This window comes from Stigmatopora nigra, chromosome 4 (assembly GCF_051989575.1).
Source record: "Stigmatopora nigra isolate UIUO_SnigA chromosome 4, RoL_Snig_1.1, whole genome shotgun sequence".
In the NCBI taxonomy this organism is placed as follows: Eukaryota; Metazoa; Chordata; class Actinopteri; order Syngnathiformes; family Syngnathidae; genus Stigmatopora; species Stigmatopora nigra.
Window position 1 is genome coordinate 9,067,580 of NC_135511.1, and position 26,764 is coordinate 9,094,343.

The following is a 26,764-nucleotide window of genomic DNA, read 5'->3' on the forward strand; positions in this document are numbered from 1 at the left end:
CAGACAAAATGCTGAATTTATTAATCTTTGTTCTTTGACAATATGGTACTGTTGGCTTCAATAAACTGATCTTCAACACTCACTCGAGCTGATCCTGCTAAAGCTGCTGCCCTTCTGACTTGATCTCACATAACTGTTAGAAGATAAATGGATGGAAATGTTAAAAGCATGTCATTTGTTAGGTGTCTGTTGTACATAAAGTACAGTGGACAGTCAATCGGTTGCCGAAGCCGACTCAGCAATTTTTCCGCATCACATTTATTATGGATGAGGGACAAGAGATTGAGAGAAACCACATTTCCTCTTCTAGTATTGTATATACCACACCCTGTATCGGCAATATATCACCTTTGCAATATTTTGTGAAAAGCCAAACACAACATCTACAGTACTGTTTACTGATGAGTCAATTTACATGATCTCTGAGAAACAGCTGTTTGAAGCGGTGCACTTCAGTTCCACAATAAACTAGTATTAATATCTCCCTGGCAGTGTCAATCAAAAATAATTGTCATCATTTTTGTGATGGCAGCTTTTCTGATGATGCACTTGCATTGGGATCCATAAGAGGCAGAGGCCAAATGACTGTATAGAAATGATATTAAGTTGACTGCCAAACCTGGGTCATCTAACTGAAAAAACAACAGGGAAACAAAAGCAATGGGAATCTTTAGCATTGGCTCCTTAGTGAGAATTCCAATTAAACTAGTCTCATTTGAGTCTTTTCTTCTTTGTAGTCATGGAAGTTTTATTGTTTTGTTTTATTACTTCATTTTATTGAAAGTTTAAAAAGGAAATAAAGAACTTATTTTTATTTTTTATTTTTTTGCCAAAAGCAAATATTCAGTTTGTGGTGCGAGCTTGTCACATCACACAATACAAGCAAGAGTTAGCGGAATAAAGAGAAAATATTTTTAAGCAATAACAATGATCTCGTGCCATTATAAAGGCTAAGAGGCTGAATTATACTTGGAAACTGTATGTTTGTTTACTTCTGGTGGAAAACTAAAGCTAGAATGAAATATAGTCTATCATTATATTATACAATTATGAAACCTAAGGAAAATAGTTCAAAGCTCCTTCACGAAGTACAAATTTTAGGACTATGATTTTGCATTTTGAGGCTCAAATGACACTTTAGAGCTTGAACACAAATTCATTTCTAAATTAAGATTTCCTGATTTATTTGTAATTTATTCTACTAACCATAATAGGGTAGTTGCAGATCATATTGATGAAAAAAGTATATTTATATATACATGTTTTTTTTTAAGCTTAGGTATATGTCCTCTAGTATTCAATGTGTTAAACACAGCAGTAATGAAAATAATATTTTTGGTTAAAGTGCTCTAACACTCCCACAAATAGCAGCAATACGTATATACATAATTCCACATTCAGGTCATTGGCTTAAAAATAGAAAAAATCACCCATTGTGTAATTTAACTAAAAACAAAAACAAAAAAACTCAGTAGTTAATTCAATTTGACGCCTGGCTATGACGTGAACACCTTAAAACATGGAGGGGAAGTAAAAACAAATTGATATAGTCATGCTAAATACAGTCCATATTTTACAAAGATACAAAACTTACATTTGTTTTTTTTTTCCTTCTTGGGGGATTTGGAGGATAGATTTTGTAAACTGTTTCAGGTCTGTCTGGTTTCTTTTCTACCACCTTGGAGCTTCAGTCTGTAGATAATTCAGTTGAATAGTCCTTGGCTTACAAACTATTTTTTGGTAAGTACACCTCTACTCTTTCCATATCAAAACCACACTAAAAGACGAAAAATATAAAGTGAGAAATTTAGTAGAAGCTCGGAAGAGCTATAGCTTCTCAAACTAATGGTAAATACGCATGAAACACTCTAAAAAAATAATAATAAAGCAATCTGTTTTGTTAATGGTGGGAGGTGACATGATAACGGGCGATTGGAAAAGACTATTTCTAGATGTAGATAAGGCAGAGAACATGGGCAGCGTTTGGGAATATTTCCAATGGGGCCTACATGTTTGAGTCTTTTTTTTTTCTGAAGGGAAGAAGGCATTGAGGATTAAATGGCAATGGTGAGTTGTATAGGCTAGTGTAGGATGTGGATGTGATTCAGAAGCCCTGCAGGAACTCCTGGAGCTGCCTTACAAGCTCCGTGTCCACACTTTCCATGAGGTTGCCGAAGCCCTGGTCACCCAGGAGGATCTGCTGAGCCTTCAGTTTTTCATAGACAAACTGCTGGAGAGAAATGGTGTGCACAGGGTCCTCCAAGGCCAACTGCAATACAACAAAAACTTTTTTATGTAAAAGTTTTTGGTGAATTGAACAAAAGCAGAGAAAGCAAATACTACTGTATATTACAAAGACTAAGGCACAACAATTGAATCATATAATAAACCTAAGATTTTATGTGTGTGTCTTAGAAACAAAGAGATGTCCTGGTCCTGTTTCTGATTCTTAGTCACCTGGTTTGGACTGTCTGCTGAAAGAAAGTGCCGTTGAGATTTCTCGGCAATGATAGGCCTATATATCAAACCCAAATTACACCACTTGGGAATTGTTTTGAAAGTAAATCCAACTTCAGAGGTTTTACTGTTTAACTAATAATTGTTTCTTGCTTCATGACTGTGTCTGTTCTTTACCACTAAACACACTAATTATGCTGGTGTTGTTTCTTGGTCTGCCGAGTCTTAGCAACTAGGTTAGTGTGCAGACCCATAAGAAAAGCAAGCAGCTCTCTTTAGCACTAGTGTTAATGATCTAATCAGCCAAAGTTGGATTTGTCATTGCTGGTAGACGTCATTAACAGAGGGGGGAAAGGACAGGCAAATAAGACGCTGGAGAGCAACAGTATTTTAGATGGCAACTCACAGTCTCTTGCTAATCATGACACTTGTAGTACTCATTAGTTTTCCACTATTACAGGGTAATCAAGCTCCTGAAGAGTGGCTGCTATTGTGTCCTAATGAGAAAAGTATATACTCAGCATAAATTACAGTCTAGTGGCAAAGAGAACATGATCAGAGTTTACTGTGTTTAAGACCAGCATTGTTGTCATCATGAACCCAAGCTCAGTGTCATTCCTGATTTCTGGATCATCACTACCACTAAATAAGTCATTTTTCCATTTTAGCAATACACATTACCATATTTCCTTTAATACGCAATAGACTAAACAAAATGGGAATGTTATTTAACCTACAACAAAATGAGATTTGCACAAAAAAGACTTCATTAAGAACCACACAACTGGAGACCTATTTTAGTGATATTACATTCAAAGAAATGATATACAGAAACTGATCCTTTGGCCATAAATCGGGAAGAAAAATTTAAAGAAATCCTGATGGAGCTTGATATGTTATACTTAACAAACTGACAGGAGCATAAAACCACATTTCCTCACTAGGATGGAAAAAAGATTAAATTTACTGATAATCACGCAACGGATTTACCACATGTCGATAACAGTGAGAATACTAGCTCAGACACACGCACGTATGAAATGTAATGAGCTGTGAGGCTTCCAAATGACGTCTAGCAGACACAAAAAAGCATTGCTGACAGTGTGGGGTTGACTGGGTGACACGCAAACAGATATTAATTCAATTTTTTTGTTTTTGACATGACATCTGCGACCCCGGCTAACTCTGTGGGCTAAGCTTGGTGCGTCAAGACTGCAAAAGAGCTCTTAAGATGTCATGTTTGACAATTATCCAATTAATAAATAATGTGTGAGTGACCTTTATAGATTGTCTTCACTGATCCTGGATAGTCATAATTTTACTTGTATTTCTAGACCTGGATTTTAGTCAGTGTCTACTTAATGTTGAGAGAGCAATACAATCATTATTTGAAGTGACCATGCCGAGATTTAATTTAATGCTAAACTGCTTGTTTCAGTGTGAGATATTTAAGAAGGTTTTAATATAACAGGACAGATTGTTCAACAGTGCACAAAATACTCCTCATTGTCAAGATGTGCTTTTTTATGATCCGACGTAGTGGGAGGATTACAATTTGATTGCAGTCATTTGCTCAGGAAATGAGGCTTCACAAATTGGAATATGTGCTACTAATAGGAATTGGTAGAAGGCGTAAATGCTGGTTATTATCAAACACAGACTGTACCATTAACAGTGTTTTGTGTTTTGTCCAATTACATGAGAAAACCATCACTTGAAGCTGAAACCTTCACCAACTTCTATTTTGCAGGAGTATGAAACCGTTTCAAAATGACAAGAACTTTAGTATTAGATTTAAACAACATGCATATTTGCTTAATTAGGAAACATGAGATATGGCCAAAAAGTCTCAATACTGCGACTTATTTTTGATTGAAAATGTACTTCGGACTAGAATATGAATGATTGACCTTTTTATTATGTGGGAAGTACATATTGTTTAGAGGAGGTCAATAAATGTGTTTTCTAGTAGTTCATTTGCTGCAACTAATGGGATGAATTTGGAAGTGCACACATTTTTTTTTAAAAGAAAGCTGAACAAATACGAGGAATAAATAAACACACTATATCAATCAATCCTATATTTACATGTCCGACAAAGGTGGTGTGGAAAAAAGCAAATTTTTGCCCCAAAAAATTAAATGATTCAAGATGAAGGTTTTATTTAAATTACTCCCATCTTTCCACAGCAAAGCCCAATTAGTTGGAAACTGAATAGTGGTGTACCTTGACAAACCCGCTCTCCAGAGACCAAGGAATATGTTATCAATCCTTAGGGACTTTTGGAGTCTAGTTGCAACTTCAATTAGACTAACTATGAAGTCCTTTGAACAAACAATCAGCCTGAGATGAGCTTGTAAAGAGCCACACGTGTCACATTGATAATTAAAATGTATTATGATCAATTTAAGAACTGAATATTAATAGCGCATTGGCTCAGTGAGACAAATGTCCCCATGAAGAAAGACATGAGCCTGGTAAGAATAAAACCTTAAAAGACAAGCACAAGTATGAAGGCAAAAATATTATTGCATTGCTTGTGGTAAGTGGCTTCCTTGTTGAAATCTCATGAGAGAAGGCAGCATCAATTATTTCTTATATAAGAGAAAATAAAAAATAAACTGGTGGATGAAAGGGGAAAAAAAGCTTTATCACAAAGAAGCCGGGTTGATATTGTAGACTTTCTATATTAAAATGCAATAATTTATAGCAACAAGATGTGAACATGGAATGAAAAATCCTGTCTTGACTACTGATTTATTTATTTATTACTTATTTAATTATTAGGTATTGTTATTATTTATTGATTATTTTCTTGTTGTTATTGTGCACCTCGTGGTGAGGCTATGAATCTAATTTTACTTGTATACTGACAATAAAAGCATTCAATTCATTTATATATGTAAATTGCACAATTTATGGCTACAAAACAGCTTTAAGTGCATTTAGTCCCCAATAAGCAAAAGTGATTTATTTAGCTCCTTTGGGTCCACTTTCTAATTTTGGAATAAATAGTGTATTGGTATGTAGTTTCACTACTTTTGCAAAGTCCATCAAAAGTTATAAGCTATAGGTGCATGTCGGAAGATGCATTTTAGCTTTGTTTTCCTTTTTTTGTATAAAAAAATGTAATCGCTTTAGTGGTGCTTTAACATTCAAGATACGGTATTTCTATGTATGTAGTATTTGCAAACAGTACTTTTGGGTAGCTTTTAGCACATTTGCTTTAAATGAAGAGGGATTGAATCGAGTCAGGCCCTGCATTCATTTTCCGCTTATCCTCACAAGGGTTGCGGGGGTGCTCGAGCCTATCTCAGTCGATAACAGGCAGTAGGCAGGGTACACCCTGAATTGATGACCAGTCAATCGAAGGGCAACCATTTAGCCTCACACAAAGGGACCATTTAGTGGCTGTATTAATGTTAACACTTTTCTCAGGTGGACCAAAACCAATATGAAATGTATGATTGTGTATCTATTCAGTTATCTGCTATTTGCAGTCGTGCATCTAAAAGAATAATATATTCTAGGGTAATTTTATAAAGATGCAAATGAAGCATGGAAATGTTTCAAGAATGATTGCATGTGTGTTGTTTGTTTGACTGACTAGTTTTTTCCTTTTGTCCTGTTCAGTCGGCGGCTCCTCATCCTCACTCAACTTGGGCTCCTCAAAGTGGTTCATCAGCATGCAGCTGCAAACACAATAATATTCAACTCAATATTAATAACCATACATATACTTCATGACAGGAAACCACTTCAGGACAGAGAGTACACACACGCACACAAATTGCACTTGCAATTCATACTGGTGAATTGAATGCAGGGGGAAAAAGACAAAAAGCCTCCCGAGTCTTGAGTCCTTCCAATTTAATTCATTCAGTTTCAGTACGACATGTCATGCGGGGGCTGAAGCATATCCCAGCTAACTATGGCAAGCAGGCAGGGGAAACCCTAAATTGGTGGCCAGTCAATTGGGGGTCACAAGGAGACAACCAATCATGTTAACACTCATACCTCGGAGCAATTTAGAGTCCTCGACCAGTCTACCATGCATGTTTTTGGGATGTGGTATGAAACTGGAGCACCCAACGAAAACTCACGCAGGCAACAAGAATATATACAGAGCTTAGAAATTAGTCTTATGCCTCAGTGAAAAAGAACACAAACATAGACAGAGATAGATTCAATTTCAAAGTATGATGGGATATTTATTCCCTTCCCACATCAAGCTAATGCGCACAGGTTGTTTTCTCTGGTTGTGCTCACCCTCCCTTCAGTCAATTTGTCACTATCTAGATTAGTCTACTATGAAATGCCTTTACTTTCACCCTTGTGCTTATCATTAAAGTGGGATAGGTGCAGCTGCCACTCATGCCATAATGAAAAGATGCAGCGTTGGTATTTCTGTGTTCTATCTCTATTTGCAGTGCCTGCAAGAATGCGCTGTTCTTAAAACCTTTTTTCTACAAAAGGTCTCAGCTTAATACCTGAGCTAAATGTATGAATATATCTTAGAGAAGGACCAAAAAGAAAAAAAAAAGTTTCCTTTTTCGATATGAATTTGAGTCTATTATTTTTGTATTTAAATGTAGTACCATATAGAGATGCATACTTACTCTTTGTAGGTGCTTGTCTCAGGATCTTCTGTCATCACGTCATGCAAAGTCTCGACACAGATGTTGATTATACCGCAAAACTTGTCCTGGATCAAACTAAATGGCACATGAATGATCAGGTCACAAGTCATTGTCACTGATAACATTCGAAATTGCTTGTATCAAGTAAAACTAATGAGGGTAGCACTTTAACAAAGACTCACAATCTGTTAAACGCTCCCTATGATTAAGTAGCTGGCAAAAAAAGCACATGGACAAGTTGACCGATTCCATTTATCAATGCTGTAGCTCTCCTTTTCCATTCTAGGACACAACTATAAACCCCTTGACTGCAGGTAAACGAAGACCAAAACGAATGATTACAGATGGAGACAATCTTCCTTACTCCTACGGTGTGCCAAAGAATTTGTGGAAGCCAATGCTGCACACACAAATTTTGATGACGTCCAAGAAAAGGGGTCAATAGGAGTCAGGGGTGCTGGAGCCTATCCCAGGTAACTATGGGCACCAAGCGGGAAACACCCTGAATCGGTGGCAAGCCCATCACAGGGCACAAGGAGACGGACAACCATTCGGGCTCACCCAGGGTGAATTTAGGGTATTCAGCCAGCCTAACTGAGAAAACCCACACAAGCCTGGGGAGAACATGCAAACTTCACACAGTGAGGACGGCCCTGGAATTGAACCCTCAACCCAAGAACTGTGAGGCCAACATGCTATAACCAATGTGGCGCCGGACAGTTTCCCCTGTGACTAACTGAATACCCTCTTATCCATTTCCCTTAATACCACATGTACTAACTACTATGTTGACCCTATCCTAGCTTTATTGTGATTTTACAAGTAGTTTGTTAGAAAAGAAGTATACAAGACAGAAGGTACTGAAAACAGCCTGCAGAAAAGTTCATAAAACTTTGCTCTACCTAGCTTCAGTTAGACAACTATTTGTCACTCACACAGAGAAAAAGAAAAAAATAATGAGATCCATAATCGTAAATAAGAAAAGATAAACAACCCTTACAATTGTAACTGTGATTAATTTGCGGATAGTTGTTTTGTCATGCAGTTCTAGACCAGCCAAGGTTGCCATTTCCAATTGGCAAGAGGGTGTGACAAAGGATTTCATGGCTATCTAACATTACAAAATCAAGACTGTGGAGAATGTCAGTTTTCCCAAAATCTCGATGAGCAAATGCACTACTAGCCCCCCTTTATATTAAAGTTTCTTCAAAAAAGCTCAAACTATTAATACTTCATAAGATATGTAATGCATTGTTTCAAAAAGCAATTTTAAGTAAATTGCAACTTTATAGCTGTTAGAGTTGGAACGAAGAAGAAAAAAAAAATCACTGGATATGTGTTTGTGAAGGTAATAGATATGAGTGTGTGGATGGCAAGCTCCTCAATACATACAAAATCTGCCAGTAATTTAAAGATACACTGCAGCGGCTATTGTGAGACTACGGATCAATTATTCAAGGTGTCACTTTTTCACAAAATTTGAGGACGCCGTAGTACTAGCAAGTGATATTTTCTAAAGAACCAATTCATTGCCATTCAAGAATATCTTTTTATCTAGAATTGGCTTTTAAAGGCTGTTTCAAATGAGTTGCAAACCCAACTAAAAGCATTGGTTGAGAAGTACAGAAAGGAACAGTTTGAGCTTTACTCGATTTGTTTACAAAATCAACTACTGCATTTGTTTAAGTGTGACAGTCACACTTCCAATTGCTTTCCTAATAAATTACATCTGCGAACTCGACAGGCCTGATAATATACAGTATCTCTATATTCTTACTCCCCCAAACAATGGCTCCAAATCCCCAAATGTGTATGTATGACTGTGCCTTACCTGCTGTCAGATGGCAAGAGGGAAAGTAGGGCGAGAGACGAAAGCTTCTTTCTTTCAGGCTGTGTGATGTTGTCTAATCGGTCCACCCACATTTCTATCACACTACCAAACAATTGGTCAATCTGGTAAAGAACAAAAATGGGGGAATAGAAATTAACTGTCTTGGAAGAGAGCCTGAATTAATCTTGTTGATAACAATTGATCTCCCTTAAGTCTCAGATAGAGGAGGTTGTCACTGAAGAGTGACAGCCCAGGGTTTTTTCCAAACAGCCTATTCTTCCTTTTCTCGTATAATTGGGCTAAACAAAATGTAAAAGTTCCAGAACTAAAAGGACTAGACCTTTGCATGAGTGCCTAGATATGGTACCACCAACAATTCCATCGGTCATCATTTAGAGCACACTTTCTGACATATCAAACTTTCACAGGCCTTTTTTTTTGATACAGTATAATTATTGCAAGAGATTGCTGAGAAGGCAAAAAAAGAAAGACATGCATGAAATCTCACCTCCTGGCCACATTCAGTAGCCATCTTACTGAGCAGAGATGAGAAGAAGCTTGAATTCTGGAGAAGGATGCGGCCGATGATGCCCAGGTAGGTGGACATTACCACAGGATATCTCTGCACAAAACAAAGATGAAATCAGAAAATGTAATACTATGTACATAAATATCTCCTGACACATCGGGTCAGAGGCGGTCCTGGCTAATTTTGCGACCTGAGCGGACAACTCTCTAAACGTAAATACACTTGTACCATGCTGCATTTTATTTTGAAATAGGCATGATAGTGTTGCTCTCCCATTGTCAGGGTTTTATTTCATATTATTATTCATTTGCTTGCAACAAAGTATAAGCTTGGTCCAGCTAATAAAGAATGCTTTACACAGAAAAAAAGTTTCAAGGATTTTTAAAATGGTGTTTACAAGTGTAAAGAGGGGATAAGGAAAACTCACCTCGCCATTCACTACACCTGTGAGGACACCTTGCAGCAGTGGCTGGAATATGTGGGCTCCGACTATGGGGCTGACCTTTAATGCTATTTCTACCACCTGTTGAAACACAGAATTCAAAGTTGTATAAAACTACGGAATCTATATCTAGTTTGTACTGAGTTGTGTGCAATGAGAGAAGAACATTCACTTTACAGATTATTTGGGATTTGAGTTATGATTGGATTGGATCATGGATATGATTAGGGAAGTTTTAAAGACATTTCAGTAGGGTACATAAAATGAAATCTCCCCCCAAAAATTATCATAAGTGGGTTAAGTGAAAAATTGAAAGCAAACATAAGAATTAAAGACGACTCTTTTATTATTAGTGGAATGTATTTGGACAAGAAAATTGACTACCCCTTACTAAAGACTGCTGCTTTAAAAGTCAAAGCTCAGTTGAGTTTCTAGACTTCAAATGAATCCACCAAATAAGCAACCATCCTCTGTCATTAGTCTAAACAAAATTAAACCTCCAAAGGAATCTTTAATGGCATTTCCCTTTATATGTTGCAACAAATTAGCATTTGAATGGAAAAACTAAATGAAAAGGACAAATATTGTCTGCAAGTATTCTATATTCTTCTGAACGTTACATAGAAAGACCTCAATGAGAGAGCTCATGTAATGTGAAGTGCCAATGTGTGGGCTGAGGTGTTTCTTTTAGTAAGAACAAAGGAGCCTCACATGTATGCAAGTACTGCGCTTTATGCATATAAGGCAGCGAGAATACGGGTAGCCGAAATACCAGTATCATCTGTACTGCTGAATGCTGTACATTAAGGGATAAAAAGGGGGTCCTTTGTTGACAACAGAGTTCATATTTGTACGATAGAATACTCCACAATATAGCACTAAACTACTCTAATGCTAATCTACTCGTCACCATAACTAGTATTAAGTACTAAAAGATCTTGCAAAAAACAGCTAATATAAGTAGAAATTGGTGAATCTATTTTTTGCGAATTACTCTTCTCAAGAATATTGACCGCATTAAATATTTCCAAAGCCACCTGAAGGTGTAGTAATTCACTTGGCTTACTTCAATGCGTGAGATCAATTCTTGCTCGGGGGCGCTATGATTTTGAGTTGCGAATGGTTCTATTGCTCTCTGTGCGACCCACAGCTGAAGGGGACAAGTCTAGAAGTCAGCTGGGAAAGGCTCCAGAAACCCCAAAACCATTATGAGAATGCACAATATGGAAAATGAATGATTGAATAAATATCTCCATTATAATCAGAAGTGATTAACTAAAGACACAATGGAGGGTGTGGCTGCTATTTACAAACAGCATTCCACCACCTCGTTGATACCATCCCACAACCATATGGCCCTGGATATGCCGGTAGCTAAAAAGTTATGTTCTATTTTTAGACACTCAACATAGTAGTCAAAGACACTCCAAGAAATACCTTGAGCACTTGGACCTGGCCCTCATTCGTGATGTCCTTAAGCAGACTGCAGAAAGACTTGCACAAGGATTCAGCATAATTCTGCAAAAGAAAAAAATAAACCCAAGTATAAGAAAACACTTACTGTAAACAGTAAGACGATGAATTAACTTATATTACAATAAGCACTAAGAAGTAATGCACAATATAACATATTACAGTGGTACTAGGGAATGTAAATTTGGCTTAAAATTAAAATCTCAGATTTTTTTTACACAGAAAAAGAAATACATTTTGTATCTTTATCAGATTTCTCTTTTTTAAAGTTGATCTGGGGGAAAAAAAGTGATATTAAATTAGGCTAAATTTCAAAGCACTAATGTTTTTTGACTCTAGGAATGTATGTCACCTGGAGGAACTCTGTTGGAGACAGGTATAGGTAGGCATTGACAATCTGGAAGCATGTGCGCAGGTTCTCTGAGCTCAACTCTGAACACAAAAGAAACAGACGTGAGTGTGATTTAACCACTTGACAAAGCAGACAGGGGTCTAAAAGGCAGTGAGAAGGATATGCAAAATTTTGAATAAACGGCTTCGCATAAATTATCAAATCCTCCATTTACTGGAGAAAGCACATATCCTCTAATCACATGCAGGTTTTAGCCTTACAAGTTTCCATTTTTGAAGAAATGAAGACAAAACAACTATGCTTGATCATCAAATGGCACTGGGGGTTCAACCCAAAGCTGATTTGGGCTGTTTACTTCATAAGAAAGCATCACATTGAAACCATCTTTTACCATAAAAGATAAACTAGAAAATTAGCTGGAGGAGCATCTCTAATTACATGTTTCTTGGTATACAAGAGCAAAGGAACAGCGTGGCATCGGGCCGATGTAGCTCCTGGGAGGCTGCTCATCTGCCAACATTAATCTAGGAGGCAATATCAACAATGACCTAAATTTAATTACTAAACACTTCTGACAACTTCATTAGGCAATAATGACATATATTATCCTCGACCTCCGTTGTTTAATTGGGCTTTACTGTAGGAGCTTTTTGATATTTAAACCTAGTTGGGGAAAACCAACTAGGTCATTTAATCATCCTGATTTAATTTCTAAAGAATAAAAAGGCTTTGTGGGCACTGAGAAATTCACAACACTACAAGTCACTACAACCTCTCTAATAGAAACCACAATTAAAAGTAATAGTAAGACTCATGAATATTTTGATAACAAGCAAGTTTTCTCTTTTCGCTCGCACCGTAACTTTCTTGGGTTGGGTCCATCATCAAAAGCAAAGAATAAAGCTGTATTAAGCAAACAAAAAAAACTTCAACAAATGAGTTAGAACTGAACAGTATCTAAAAGGTTCTGTGATTAGCAACTGAGTCAGCCAGGTATGATGAACAGAATCTAATACACTTCAATTTTTTTGGCTTGCCACAGAAAACCAAAAAAAAAGATAATGTATGCAACCATCTGTGGAGGCACAGTGTTTTCCTCAGACTTTTTATTTAGCAAAACCGCATGAATATTCAAAAGAACAGAAGTGGAACTGTGACAACAAAACACATTAAGCCGAAACAAAGAGAAACCATGCAGGCCAAGCAGACACCAAGCATGCATGCTAAGTTGATGAAAAATTTTGCATAACAGTTATTAATTCAAGGAATTAACAACATTAAATGTGAGAAGGTATCTTGTTTTGATCCCAAACAAATTTGCAGCCTCACACATTTTCTTGATAAGCAGCATATAGATCTTAGTTCAGTGAAAACAACAAGTCATAATTTTTTTCGCCCCTTAGTTTTTTTTTTATTAATAAAGAATTAGATACAACCTTTGTTAATGGGCAGTATATTTTAAGTAAAAGAAATTCAATGAATGGAGTTTGACTGAAGAGCAACATTATTTTATTTTTAATAGAGATATTTGTATCGGGAGAAGCTGAGAGGGACATTAACCGTGTCTGTCAAAGACCCAGACATTCCGGACAAGTCCATAAAAACAGGTCCTTCCACATTACCAATAAAAGATGGGAGGGAGAGACTAGAAAGTTACTCCATCCTTTTATGTACATTTATAACCAGTGCTAACCCTTTAAAAGGTTTTCACAGGCTGCAAGTGACGGTTCTAGACATCCAATACATTTTGCCTGCGAGAGGCTACAGAGTGATTATTCAGTGCTAGCCTTCCTACTAAGAACTGAAGGCAGAAAAACCATAATATGGCACAGGAGAAAGGGTGAGAAAGAGATCACGTGTTAAAGAAAGCCCGACATGGAGGCATTGGCTTTTGCTCCATTTTTTCCGCTCTTGGAAACCTACTGAAATATAAGAAGTACTCTTAAATGAAAATCTCTCGACTCAACACAACAGCAATTGAAGCAATTCATTAATTAATACATTTTCTGAACCGCTTTATCCTTAATAGAGTAGCGGGGGGTGCTGAAGCCCATCCCAGCTGACTCTGGGCCAGCATTAGGGGAACACCCTGAATCGGTGGCCAGCCGATCGCAGGACACAAGGAGACGGACAACCATGCACACTCACACTCGTATGTCCAGGACCAAATTAATCAATCAGCATGTTTTTGGAATGTGGGAGGAAACCCACGCAGACCCAGGGAGAATAATGCAAACTCCACAGAGGTGGATGTAACCGGGATTTGAACCCTGTGAGGCTGTTGCTCTAACCACTCAGCCGCTGGGCCACTCTCAAGCAAAGCAATTGGAAAAACAACAAAATAGCAACAGAGATATTTCAAAGTTGCAAATTTGGAGACAATGACGGCCATGTCATTTTGTCAAAGCCATCTTTAGTAATAATGTGTTTTGATCAAACAAAAGAATAGTACTGTTCTGAGACAACATGCATTAACTATTGAGCTGAAGAAAACCTTGAATGATTTTGGGGGAATAAACAACTAAACACTGGCTTGCACAAAAGCTGGAATAAAACTGTGTTTTGCATTAATTTGGTTTATTTACACAAAAGGACTATGGGTTGTGGTCAAGTGAAGTAGAGTCTATTGAATTCAGTAAATACCCCCTGAGGTGACAGTTGGATTTTAAATAGCAAATTGCAATCAGCTAGAAGGTAGTGTCTAGCATTGCAGAAACAAATGTTACGGCCCGCCAGGTACCGAGGGACATAACATTGGTAATAAGCTTGGCTAACATATTTTACATCACACTGAGAGCAGTACTCAATATTTGCAATGAATGGATACCATTGCTAGTGTGTTCATACTGTATGTAGATTATTTTGTTGGTTTTCCTCACTCTGCACAGCGATTGTAAAAAGTAAAATTTCCGAACAAATTCAAGTGCTGTGGTTCCATGCTGTTGACTGATGAACCAAAGCTATAAGCACTGTGCAAAATCATTGACATGGCTTCTGTTTATGAGTCTTTATTTCGTGTTGGAGCTGAAGTGCACCCTACATGGCAGTCGTGGCAGTATTACACAAATGAAAAATGTTCATCAAGTCAGGCCAAGGCGAGGCTCTTGACATTCTAATTAGGGAATTTGTTGCTCCAATTTAGCAGTGATGAAGTGGGGCTCTTTTATCAGGCAGGCCAGGCTACATACCTGGCAAGCTACAACACCAATCCCGCCAGACCTCGTTTCTGCATCCCACATCTTTGCACTGTTCTCCACGGGCAAACCAAAATTAACCACTGCATACTGCGATAAAAAGGAGCCAAATGTGATAACTGACTAGACTAGTTTGACAAGAAATAAAAGGGCAAAGTTGTATCTTTAAATATTCAGTGGTGTTATTTGTTAACAGTGGTTTAAATTGTCTTCCAGTTAAAGATGCCCTACATTAGGAGTATCAAATTCAGTTTCGTTCGTGGGCCAACTAAATCTCATGTGGTCCAGAACAGTATATTTTTGGCTATAAAAGCTAACTTAATGAGTTCCATTGATGACGCTAGACGTCCTATCTGATTTGACGTTCATTCAGTCAAAATAGATAGGAACCTCTAGCACCGTCAATGGCACTGAAATATGAGCATCCACACACGAGAAAATATTACCATTGTGCTGCTCTATCACTCATCTTTCCCTTGACAGTGTGTGAATTGGTTTTGCGTGGCATATTGCAGTAATAACACGTACCAGCACAGTAAAATGTGAATGGTCCCCCTCAGGGATAAATTGAGTGTATGTAATACATTTTTTTTCTAAATAGTGGCTGTTAATGCTGTACATTTTGTCAGCATCTGGTGTTGTTTCTCAGCCTTGACCTTGTGAGGTGACATGTCAACGGGCTGCCGCCATGCCAGCTCATGGCCTTCCGGTGGAAACATCTGTCATCCTGTCAGTATGCATGCATATGCATGAGGCCTTTTTAGTATCTAACACTTGCATGAACACTGGGTTGAAGTATGCTAAAATGTCGTTTGACAGAGAGGGGGGCGATAATCCAAAATAAAAAAAAGCAGAAAGAAATCTCTGAGGGATTTACCCAATAGAGCTGACATGTTCTGGAAAATTCGGAGCAGCTCGTGGGTGATGGCTGGACTGTTCTCCAAAGTCACGTACCTGCATAAAAAGAAGAACAGGCAGAGGGGAGGAGATAAGATAATTATTAAAATTTTCAAAAGCCACACAACATGACACAATGTATAGAAATGAATTGCTTCTCTTGTACATCATTGAAGAATGCGTGTGGATTTAACTTTAAATGTCTGAAAACTCGAGAGATTTGATATATGATAAACAAATGATATGAATCAATAGTTGACAGAAGATAAAAGCCGAGATGGGTGCCAACCTCACAGAAAACAAATCAAATGGATATTTTGAGCAGGACTATTTATCTGAGAAGATAAAAGACCAGGATGGAAAAGGGGAGGGAGAGAGGTATAGGCTTTTTACCACACACTCTCACATCACACTAATTCTTAGTGCTCGGCAACAACTCAAAGAAGAGGGAGATTAAGGACAAGAGTTAAAAAGACAAAAGATGACAGGAGAGTATGAAAAGCAAACACCTGCAAAAATGATCTTCCACTCACACACAGTCAAATATTTTGCAGACCTAACAACAACAGTTACAGCATGTCTGAGAGAAGGCTTTATAATATATAGAATTATTTATCTTTTTATCATTTATTGTCATGTGAGCTAATGTTCCCTTATCACAAAATAAATGTGCCTACCCATATTGATAGATTTCAACAACCCCACAAACCTCACTAGAAAATAATAATATTTTTGTAAGCTGTTATTATATGAGACAATGTAACCTAAAACATTAGTATTATATAAAACCATAGTCACTTATGAATTTTAAAAAAATCTTATTATCATTGATCACAATATGGGGTTTCAAAAATAACCCACCATCACGTATAGAAATGTTTTAGTCCAGAGACAAAATAGTAAGGGTTCATACCAAAGTTCTAGTCCATCCTCTAACAAATACACATGAGGTGGCTGGGAAACATCTGTGCTGAGCTGGATGACAGGAAGAAGGAAGGGATAAAGATTCTTACTCTCCGCACCCAGGCCCTGAAAAACAGATAGAAGTAATTAATTTAGGTTGAGGAATTTAACAACAGTGGTTTCAATTTAATCAGTGTTCTACACAGATTGTTTAAAACTTAATTATAGGTAAAATTCGACATTATGAAGTAGGCACAAAATTGACCATTTCCAATCGAAATGTGATCAAATGGCAAGTTTCCTTAAATAGTACACAGCTACACAACTTAACTCTACTACTCCTTGGTAGTAGACATATTGGGATGTGATATTTAATAGAAGTTGACAGAAAAGTTAAGAGTTTAGACAAAAACGACAAGAACACGTCAATTAATTGAGGGGGAGCAAAATATGAGGGACAAACAATGTCAGCCAATGGTTTGGAACATTGTGTACCTGCACAAGATGAATAAGAGTGGTTAGTATAGCACATCTCAGCATGTTGTGGTCTTCAGATTGCTTCCAAAGCAGGGGCAGGTACTGCACTAGGCAGCCTGCATAGGGCCGGATCTGAAAAAAGAGAAGGGTTATTGTGGGGCAAATATTGTAAAACCTAAGACAACTGCAAGAGAGAACACAAACCTAAAAAGTGGTAATATGGTTCACTCCTCTAGACATTTATAATGTGTACGGAATGGCAATGAAAGTATGGATTTTACAGCAATACTTGACCAAAACTATCCTTTATACACTTTCTGGGCCTAGGAAATGGCACCTATCTTTGCTGACCGCAGGCAAAAGGCAGATTACAGATAATGTGAGACTAGATGCATCGTTTAATGGATGGTGCTTAAAGTGGCTATGAAAAGAGCCCGGTGAGGTCATGATGAGGGTGATGTTTTTGTTGTTGTTGTTGAGTTTACAAACACGTGCTTATGGGAAATTTTATGAATGGAAAATAGATATACAGTAATCCCTCAAATATTGCGATAAATCTGGGCCAGACAAAAAAAAATCGCAAAGTAGAGTCGCCCCTAATATAACTTTGTATTTTCTTCAGTGGTGAGTCCTAATAGCAAAAATGGCTTCCGCTCATGAGTTTCAGCGTGGATTTTCACATTTTTATGGAATTATTTTTTCAATAATAGCGGAAAAAATTAGTGAAGAAGCGAATTCGCGCTAAGTGAAGACGCAACAACCGAGGGATTACTGTATACAGTAATATATAATAAATTGGAATGAAAATAAATCACTGAGATACAACAAGGATCTGACCTCCAGGGATAAGTGAGAAATGACATTGATGCAAGTGCCACCTGAGGCAAATGTTATAGCTGTTACCAGTGTTAGTGTAACAAATCGTTAAGATCTTTTGTGGGAGACCCCTTGGGTGATCTCTGTGACAGATGTTTTCACCTATCAGAAACAGACTGCACTATTGGGGTTTTCCCAAAAACATTTCTATTTGCAAGAAATAATTGTTTGGCAACCTCAAGCAATTTTCCAGAGAGCTGAATAGACTGAATGTCATAATAATTACCTGTGTGTTAACCCTTTCGATGACACAGGAGATGACATGGAGCACCTGCATTTTGGTGTCACACTCTGTCACCTGCTGCAACAACTGGAAGAGTAGCCCAAAAATGGATTCCAAGTACTAGTTGGAGTGGAAATGAGTTAGTGAGAATACATTAACAATTTAATCTGGTGAAACAGTGGAGAAAAAAAAAGTACTCACAGGGAGGAACTGTTCTGTCCGGAACTCAAAGTCATCGACGGGTAGTGGTGAGTTAAGAGCAAAATAGAACAAATTACTCATAACAAATAAAGACACAAATAAAAACAATGTCTAAAATGTGGATAGTTGAAGCTTTCAATAGAGGATTTCTATTAATCACCAGAGAATCACATACCAATATTGGCAGTCATACCGCATTGCAATAAACACTGAACTGTCTTAAAATTACGGATATCTTCATCAGCAGAGGCTGGGGAATACTGAATTATACATTCAGTTTGTTAAGATATCAACTTGTTTCTCTAACCTCATGTCTTAAAAGGTGATTAAGTATATTAAAAATAGATGTGAGACTGATTCGATCCTTCAACAATACACAATTTTCTCTGTGACTTAGACATTTAGTGCAATAGAAAGAAATTTTCACTAACTCATATTAATATATTTTTGAGTTCTTACAACTACTTTAAGATTAAATGTCAGACAAAGATAACCAGAATTTATGTTACAGTATGTGTTCAATTGTAGCATCAACTTTAACAGTAAATGCTTCAAACTAAAGCACTTGGATATTGAGCTTCAGAGTTGTAGCTGTCTCAATCCGCACCTGTGGAGAAAACCAAACCAAAAAATATATTACAAAAAGCACATCAATTTAAACTAGACCAGGTATGAATTAGCACAGTAATACATTAATTGATGGACTTAAACTTCTCTTTATCGTGTCAGATGTGTTGCAGAATAATGGTTTCGGAAATCAATCAAGCAAAACGATGACCACAAGTTGGTTGTGGATGTATTCTATACTAGGTTGCTACCTTAGAAGATGAAACAGGTAATACATAGTTTCTACAGCCTGTGCAATGGAATGACAGTCTAAATGAAGATATAAAAATATTAAGCCTAATATTAAGACTAACAGTAAGGCAAGAAATGATGCAGTCACTGATTAGGTTTGACATTGAAAAAGTTGTTAAAAATGTGTACAGGAGATAATAAGGTCTCATGAATAGGTTAGACAAATTTATTAGCTAAGCCAAAACATCCAGAAGGTTTATACATCAAACAAGTTCAAATTCAAGCACTTTTTAAGCACATTATGAAAATAAAAAAATAAACTGGGAAAGTAAACTAACTAAAGACTAGAAATTGCTAAGTAACAATCAGCACACTACAGGCTGAAGCTCTGAAGACCAATAGATATCGGTTGATTGGTTCGCAAATACCAGAAAAGTTGGATGTCAACTACTGTCCACAAGAACAAAAGGAACAAATGCTTGAGTGCCGACTAGACAGCGCTTCAAATTGTAAAAATACTATAGAATTTGATTCTGTCTCTATTATTCTGTTACATGGAGCCCATAGCAAGAAAAAGCATTTAGAGACGTGATGTAGTGGAATTGTAGTTTGGAAATGTGAACACATTTTGTGCAAATACTTTTGGTTAAATGCATGTTCTACTTTCAAAGGTTACACGAGCATCCACTCTCAGAACCAAGAGGCTACAATTTTGCCATGCAAGAGTGATGGAAGTGGTAATGACACCCAGGGGAAGAGCGAGCAGATGGAAGATGGGAATTAAAGGAAGGTAAGCGAGTGAAGAAATTGGTAGGAGATTTAAAAAGTCAATTACGGTCAGTGCTTTGTAGCACTTTTCTCAACCAGCACAAGGGTCTGGGAAGGCATTTGAGTCAGCATTTCTTCTTTTTTTTTTTTTTTTTTTTTTTACAACAAATGTTATTAAATCACTATAGTGGTTTCACAATCTTTGGAATGGGCTTTTAGAGACAGTATGTGACCACATATTTCACTGTGTAACACCCATTGAATTCAATTGAGGTAGGATATCGAAAATACCATCCTAAATGAGGAAAAAATAATTCTAATGAGTTTCATAAAAGCATGATAACTCTTAAAAGCCATATATTTAGTATATATTGAAATACATAATGACACCTGTAACTGCCCATAAGAACTGCTAAATTGGACCAGCAACGATATGTGTCAGGCCTTAATAACTAACAGCTCATATGTCAGCAACAACCATGCAACTTTCAACGATATTCAAATCAACTTTGTTCCTCATTCTGATGCTGTTTGAACATAGCAGATTGTCTTGTACATGTATTGGCTTGCTGCCGTGTGTTTGTCTAATTGGAAACGGTGTGTGAATGCAAAATTGGAGAGGAGTAAAATATGTAAAATGGCAGGTCAGTGTATGGAATATTGTAGTTTAAAGCCTTGCGAAAACAAACTAAAGTTTTTTTTACTTCTGATATTAATTTGATAAAAATTAAAAAGGCATTTCCCTTAACCTACTGCATAAAATGCCTTGCCAACTGTTCGGAACTGCATTACATTAGAGTTCGTTATTAAATGCATTCATATTCAAACATTTTCAAAGTCCCCCCGCAGATAGGACAAAGTAATTACATGGATCCTACAATATCGCCCAAGGCTTTACAGTTTCAAAGCCTGCTTTGTAACAATTTCAAAGTAAATCAGGGCCTCCTGCTTAGAAGGCAGAGCTTGGCAATAAAAATAACACAGAGATTCTCCTTAGAGTTTGCGTATTATAAATGCATAACCTGAGTGTAGAAACAGTGGCAGAACACCATTCTCATTAGAGAAAAGGGTCAGTTGTGTTGTAGAACAGTTGAAATCCTGTCTTCACTAAAAACTAATTTAAATTCAGGGGGAAAAAAACCTTCAAGGCACAATGAGTTAAGCTCTACATAATATGGTGTTGGGTCTTTCACCTTTTTCATATTATGCAATCCACAAATGTAGCAATGTGATATTATTTTTAATATAGTTTGTCTATTTTATTTAAGAGCAAACATTTATTGCAGTGGTTCATTTTTGAGTTTTGGTAATACTTTATGGTTGTCCCACTAAAATTTGTTATCGTGACAGGCCTTGGCATATCTAGCACGAGTACACATTATATTTTCAGAATCATCATGTGTATAATCTGTGTTTTTATTCAGAGATTACGAATGGAACAGTCATCAAATTTGCTAAGAGGTTTTAAAAGAAAGGACTCCCAAAATTATAATCACCAGTAAATATGAATATTAATTTTCTGAGCCGCTTATTCTTACGATATATATATATATATATATATATATATATATATATATATATATATATATATATATATATATATATATATATATATATATATATATATATATATATATTTATTTATTTATTTTTTTCAGAAACTACATCCTGTAAAAAGATAATTCTTTGTTTTTACACTAATCAGGTTCCAGGTTCGAATCAGCCTAAATATCAAAGAGAAAATAGAAATGCATGCCTTGCAAGAGTCTGGGTATTAGGAGATTATTGAATGACTTACCACCAAATCAGGGTCCTGCATGAGACTGAGGATGACCTCATACAGCAAAGGGCGAAGGTCAGATTTAAATTTGACAGATATCCACTGGCCTATAAGCCAAATGACTCTTCGGCGAATCAGCTTGTATCTGTAGATGAAAATGGAATTGTGGAGCAATTAATTACATTTGACCTTTTCTTAAATTGAAACATCCTTTGCGAGAGTCACGATTGTTTTAGCAATGGACTGATATTTCATGAGTACTACTGCTGCTTGATACTACTTTTTGCTAGAGTAGCTTTCACGTTTATACTAACAATACCCAACTATACATTGCAGTGAAAACCACATACTCCATCGACTCCAATGCTGTATTCTGGAGGTGTGTGTCATTGAGGTTAAACAATGAAAGTCTGGCAATAGTTTATCTCTGAATCCTGAAGAAAAGTGACTTGTTTATTGGCCCACTAAAACATAAGGTCATATTTAAGTATATCACTTTAAATTTCAATAACAATACCATTACTCAAAATGACAGACCAAGAAAATCTGTGTTTGTTTCAAAGCTGCTCTTTCTTTTCAGTTGGAGACTAGAGTGCATTTTTCCATCCAGGCAACATTGCAAAGACACATCTTGTGAATTAGTGGAGCCGAGACCATTCCCATGTCACTTTCCGCCTTGACTATCGTGATGTATTGCTCTCTGGCCTTTTCTTATAAAAGGCCTGAAAATGGTAGAAAATGCTGCGCCAGGATTCTCACCAAGAAAAGAATTATTTAATTATAAAATATCAGATGGCTCGGCACTTTACTAGCTTGTTGACCGTGTTTCACAGCACCTTCCTTTCAAGGACTTACGTTCTCAACATGTGCATGTTTTGCTGACAGTATAAATATTTAAATATTGCCTTAAAACATCACAATCTGGCCTTTTCGTCTAAATTATATGTTAACTACTGCATTTATTTACCAAACATGAAGATTAACAGAAGCTTTCTGGAGAGCAACTCCTTAACTTTTTCTCAGTCTTTACATATTCCCAGCACTGGAAAATGTATTTTATTAACACGGCATTTGAGGACATTTAACATCAGACCTTGTATAGTGGTTGAAAGCTAGAAATTGCAGTCATTCAATCACTATGTCTATAATAAAACCAACCTAATCAAAATGATTTTGCAGCAAAAATCTAGGTGCAGATTTTAATGAGCTGCAATCAGTGACAGGAAAAAAAGACCAAGGACATTGACCATCCTGTAAGAGGTTCCAATTTCATGTGGTGCAGCTGCACTCTCATCACTGCATTTGGCGACACCGTTGTCCCACTCCTGGTCTAAGCTGGCATCTGTTTGGGGCACGGTGACTCAAAGGTCCAGCCAGACCCATAGCAGATGGAGTTTTTCTGCAGTATTCTCAAAGTTTAGACGAGAGGCAAAATGTATTCTACCTGTGTCAAAATTTTAAAGAGCAGCCCATTCAGGATGCCCCCCACAATGCTTGTGAGAATAAGCGGTACGATTAATGAACGAATAAACAATTTGGTCACATCATGAAACTCACTTTTTCTTAAACATAAAAATAACCTGCTAAATATGACCGGTATTATGAATGTATGCACACGAGCTCACAGTGCACCATGCACGAACCAAAAAAGACCAAAAATGTTAATATCTAAATTGTGAAAGTGACCATGAAATATTTAAGTGATCAATAAAAAGTGACATTAACAAATAGAAAATCCTTGTAGTCAGCGCCCACATTGGCAGACTAAAGTAAAATGAATGGATGCACCTGGCCAGCAGTGTCATTGTGACATCAGAGCGTCTGCTCACTGACGTGCGCAAAGCCGCCTGAGTGGCTCATACTTGGAGTGCTGTCGACTTGGTACTTTGATTATCCTAGCATTTGTGCCTGTAGGGCGCTTCTTTGTTCTTCATATCACTCACACCAGCCGCTCTCCAACTTTCTCATCTTGTTTTTTTTTGTTTTTTTTAAATGCACTCATCTCCCAGCTCACTGCCTGAGCCTGCAGCTGATATGAAAGTATGATGAGCCTGCATCTCTGCGTCTACTGCTCTGTCACTAGTCTGGGAGAAAATGAGTGGGCATAGAATTTTTTTTTGCCTGCCAGACAACGATTGGCTATAAATGATGTATTTGGCATATACTTATTGTGCTGATGATTTGAGTCAACAGCAAAATTTGTTTCGTTCCACTTTGGTGATCAGAAATTATCATTAAAAGGACTGTTCAGTCAAAGTTAAAAGTAATAAATTGTTTGATTGAGCAAAAGTAAATAATGTTGTTAATGCCAATGAGCGCTGTGGGCATGTCCAATGACTGCTCAAACCAGAGCCCTTCCCTGATTGTCTTTGTCCGTTTAATCCGGATGACATGCCGTCTCAATTTTCGTTAAATCAATGTGATTCGTCTAAGTTCATAGAACAGTTTTTCACTAAGTTTTAATAATAAATAAGTTGTCACCTGTGGTGGGTGACTTGAAGCTCCGCGAGAAGCTGATTCTTAAACCACTGGTCAAAGTCAACGTTGTCAAACAGTTCAAAGGCAGCCAGTCCTACAGCATTGTACACTGTAAATAATTAAAGAAAAAGAAAAGCTGTAAATATAAAGTCAATAAATTCCCTTTCATTGTAGATTGCCGGCATGTGCTCTTACAATGGATCCAACCGAGAACCATGTTAAAGGATACTATACTGGTAATGAAGTCAAACCATCATTGGCATTTCAATGTGCTCATAAAATTTAATATTTGAACATTATTTCATGAAAAGAGAAAGCCAACACATAGTATAAATGACCTTCATGTGTATCAAGTATTTATCTTAAGATTGTAAATCGTGGATTTCTTACAATGCTGATGATGTAGAAAACAATGTTTAAACACAATTTTGTCACTTTTTGTGACGTACTTATACCTGAAGCCATAGTGTAAAAATTAATGGACCAGAATACTAAGCACATTGGACAATGATTATTACTTACGTCATGAGGAAATGCTGGCAATCTGAGATGTTCACATTCAATAAAATAAAACAGGACTGACAATGATTACATTTCTGCCTTCACTACGGGTGGCCACTTTTTGGAATTACTGGCATTTATTTATGTGTTTCACTACGACTACACTATCAGAAAAATAAGTCTGTTTTCACATTTTATTGAAAAAGATTCTTTCTGCTAGCATGTGCATGAAGAAGGAGTTGTCTTTCCCTTTTAACTAGAACAGCACAATTGAAAATTCACTTGGAAAAGTGTATTTCAAAATTAGAGCATAAAACCTAATGAATTTTTATCTGTCCCATAACAATTATTAATTTATGTAACAGTTCCGAGTATCAGTAATTGCGTGGAACAGAATTACACCATAATTGAACAGGAATCCCCAACCACTGGGCCCCAGACTAGTACCATGTTTATTACTTAAATACAATAAAAAGTCAAGCGACAAACATTGCTATGTATGATATAAACTACTGACTTCATGAGACAAAATATGCACACCCATAGTAAAGCTCCTGCAGTGTTGAAACATCAATTAATTTGCTCTAATTTAACATTAAGCCCCTAATTAATTATTAAAGTGCTTTTCACGTAAAAGGTGTGAAATGTAGGCATTACAAGTGGGAAACATGAAAGTGTTGCACACCTAATTTATGAATTGCAGACTACATTTCTGGTCTCACATAGCATTTGCTTACCATGAATTTTAAAGGTCAGGTGCCATATTGAATTTGTCAAGGCAGTTATCACAATGATGATGGTAAGGCCAACTTTAAAATAAAAACAAACTATGGATTGCATCAAAATTTGAGCATTACTTGTTGGCATTGTATTTTGAAATTGGCTCTCGACGCACGTTGGCGCCGTCTCTACACAATCATTGTAGCAGCTGTCAAAATTGTCTTGGCTGGCTTTGAATGCAGAGTGGCCACAGAAATTCGTGGCCATTTAGGTCTCAACGCGTGTTGGCTTCAGAAGTCAGCAATAAGAGGCCTGAGGTGCTAAAAAAGACACCAATTGTGCTACTAAACATTTCCAAACATTGTAATATAAGAAATATATTTCAGAAAGAATTTTCCATGAGGGCTATGTCAGACCAACTGAAAAAGTTGAAACAGCCACATCAAAATGTTAACATAAATATGAAATTGAGCTGTTTATCTGAATTGTTCTAGGGAACTGCTGCTCGATTTACTATGGAATATGAATAACACGCCTCTCGCATAAAGAAAACTAGAGCAGGCTGCACATCTTATGTACAGCCTTAATGAGGAAAGCACTAGAGCAAATGGATGGAATTAACAATGAAATGGGAATGTATCTTTATTTGATCATGCTAGAGACACATGAGTTGCAATTACCAATAATTTTCAATTGCAGCTAGATGGTCAATGTCCTCATAGATGCACTGAAATCATGCAGCCAGTGAAACATTTATAATCTACTGCAAGGCATTTGCTATTCAAGGAACAAGCCGCTAATCTAATGTCCCCCGAACTAGATGTTAGCAGTCCTCCATGTGCACACGCCTTTAAGGAGAAAAAGAAAGTGGGACACAACTGTCTTGTTTAACTTGAGCAACTCCACGCCTTTCGGCCACATTTGCTCTCATTCATCTTGAGTAACAGATGTGCAAGCACAAATAGAAAGACAAGACAGATGGGCTGAAGGTGCTAAAGCAAGAGTTTGGATTGTGATCAATTAAACATTGCAAGAGGTAAGGTATTGCAGACAGGTAAATGAAACTGTCAGGGAATTGGAGTTGCTGCTAATTGCACTTTTTTTTCTAAGTCAGTTCAATTAAAAACAATATAGGGGCATCTAAATCTTTGGAAGAAGTCAGTTTTTACGTGTCTGCCTGCTGTCAAGTTCATGAATGTCTCATGAGTTTTGAAAAGCTGGAAT

The 26,764-nt window shown here is 37.0% G+C and overlaps 1 protein-coding gene across 1 annotated transcript in view; it reads right to left on the minus strand.

Annotated features, from left to right (window-relative positions):
* Window positions 1-805: 805 nt before the first annotated feature.
* The window catches only part of LOC144195833 (importin-11-like), a 40,119-nt gene continuing 14,160 nt past the window's right edge, over window positions 806-26,764 (minus strand). The window contains exons 15-30 of the mRNA XM_077715689.1: window positions 24,323-24,428; window positions 21,860-21,986; window positions 19,069-19,102; window positions 18,496-18,536; window positions 18,298-18,414; window positions 17,214-17,327; window positions 16,729-16,844; window positions 15,796-15,872; window positions 11,725-11,804; window positions 11,337-11,417; window positions 9,885-9,980; window positions 9,437-9,550; window positions 8,929-9,050; window positions 7,077-7,172; window positions 6,065-6,149; window positions 806-2,269 (exon numbers count right to left, since the gene is read on the minus strand). Coding sequence (XP_077571815.1) covers window positions 2,105-2,269; window positions 6,065-6,149; window positions 7,077-7,172; window positions 8,929-9,050; window positions 9,437-9,550; window positions 9,885-9,980; window positions 11,337-11,417; window positions 11,725-11,804; window positions 15,796-15,872; window positions 16,729-16,844; window positions 17,214-17,327; window positions 18,298-18,414; window positions 18,496-18,536; window positions 19,069-19,102; window positions 21,860-21,986; window positions 24,323-24,428 — 1,571 coding nt within the window. The 3' untranslated portion in view covers window positions 806-2,104. The remainder of the gene's footprint in view (window positions 2,270-6,064; window positions 6,150-7,076; window positions 7,173-8,928; window positions 9,051-9,436; window positions 9,551-9,884; window positions 9,981-11,336; window positions 11,418-11,724; window positions 11,805-15,795; window positions 15,873-16,728; window positions 16,845-17,213; window positions 17,328-18,297; window positions 18,415-18,495; window positions 18,537-19,068; window positions 19,103-21,859; window positions 21,987-24,322; window positions 24,429-26,764) is intronic.